Here is a 1,420-nt window from a genome sequence, read left to right as displayed (position 1 = left end):
GCTTATTTTTGGTACCCCTTTCTTCAGCAGAACCAGCTCTCATTCTGCAGTTACAGTTTAGTCTCATATTACACTTTGGGAGTTATAATCACTTGGACTGTGAAGACAGACCCCTAGTGAGTGGTGAAAACCTTCCTACCGAAGTTCAAATCTCTCTCCTTGGATTCCTTTTCCAAGAATGGGAGATAGAGACTAAGAATGTGGTGGTGATGTTTCTTTCTAAATGGTCCTCTTCTCTTGTCCCCTCAGACTTTCCTGCCCGACCAAAAAGAATGGCAGCCAAAAATTCTTCCGTGACAGAGTTTATCCTCGAAGGCTTAACCGACCAGCTGGGACTCCGGATCCCCCTCTTCTTCCTGTTTCTGGGTTTCTACATGGTCACTGTGGTGGGGAACCTGGGCTTGATAACCCTGATTGGGCTGAACTCTCACCTGCACACTCCCATGTACTTCTTCCTCTTTAACCTCTCTTTAATAGATTTTTGTTTCTCCACTACCATCACTCCCAAAATGCTGATAAATTTTGTCTCAAGGAAGAACATCATTTCCTTCACAGGGTGTATGACTCAGCTCTTTTTCTTCTGCTTCTTTGTCATCTCTGAGTCCTTCATCCTGTCAGCAATGGCATATGACCGCTATGTGGCCATCTGTAACCCACTGTTGTACACGGTCACCATGTCTCCCCAGGTGTGTTTACTCCTTTTGTTGGGTGCCTATGGGATGGGGTTTGCTGGGGCCATGGCCCACACAGGAAGCATAATGAACCTGACCTTCTGTGCTGACAATCTTGTCAATCATTTCATGTGTGACATCCTTCCTCTCCTTCAGCTCTCCTGCAACAGCTCTTACATGAATGAGCTGGTGCTCTTTATTCTTGTGGCTGTTGACATTGGATTGCCCATTGTCAGTGTCTTTATTTCTTATGCCCTCATCCTCTCCAGCATTCTTCACATCAGTTCTACAGAAGGCAGGTCCAAAGCTTTTAGTACTTGCAGTTCCCACATAATTGTAGTTTTGCTTTTCTTTGGTTCTGGTGCTTTCATGTATCTGAAACCCCCTTCCATCCTGCCCCTTGAGCAAGGAAAAGTGTCCTCCCTGTTCTATACCATCATAGTCCCCATGTTAAACCCATTAATCTATAGCTTGAGGAACAAGGATGTCAAAGTTGCCTTGAGGAGAACTTTAGGCAGAAAAATCTTTTCTTAAAGGAGTAGTATTGGAGGAAGGAAATACAATGCTTTGCTTATTAGCATGTGTTTTCAGTGAGATTCAAGTTCCATTTTTTTTTCCTGTCTTGTACAGAAAGAGAATTTTGAATCTTTACATTTGGATGAATGTTAAATGCAGACATATTCTCCCTGTCTGCTCCACTGCTCTACCTCAGTTATTCCAAGATTTCTTCATTTTATGCAAATTTTTCT

The 1,420-nt window shown here is 43.2% G+C and overlaps 1 protein-coding gene across 1 annotated transcript; it reads left to right on the top strand.

Annotated features, from left to right (window-relative positions):
- The first annotated feature begins 272 nt into the window (after positions 1-272).
- On the top strand, positions 273-1,205 carry OR8B12 (olfactory receptor family 8 subfamily B member 12). Its single transcript, XM_005580024.4, has one exon. The coding sequence runs from the start codon at positions 273-275 to the stop codon at positions 1,203-1,205; it is 933 nt and encodes a 310-aa protein (XP_005580081.4).
- Positions 1,206-1,420: the final 215 nt, after the last annotated feature.

The sequence above is a fragment of the Macaca fascicularis genome, chromosome 14 (assembly GCF_037993035.2).
Source record: "Macaca fascicularis isolate 582-1 chromosome 14, T2T-MFA8v1.1".
Classification (NCBI taxonomy): Eukaryota; Metazoa; Chordata; class Mammalia; order Primates; family Cercopithecidae; genus Macaca; species Macaca fascicularis.
Note: the sequence above shows the minus strand (reverse complement) of the source record. Positions and strands in the feature narration are given on the sequence as shown.

Coding starts and splice junctions, on each gene's coding strand:
- OR8B12 (XM_005580024.4), top strand. CDS start 273: ATGGCAGCCAAAAATTCTTCCGTGACAGAGTTTATCCTCGAAGGCTTA.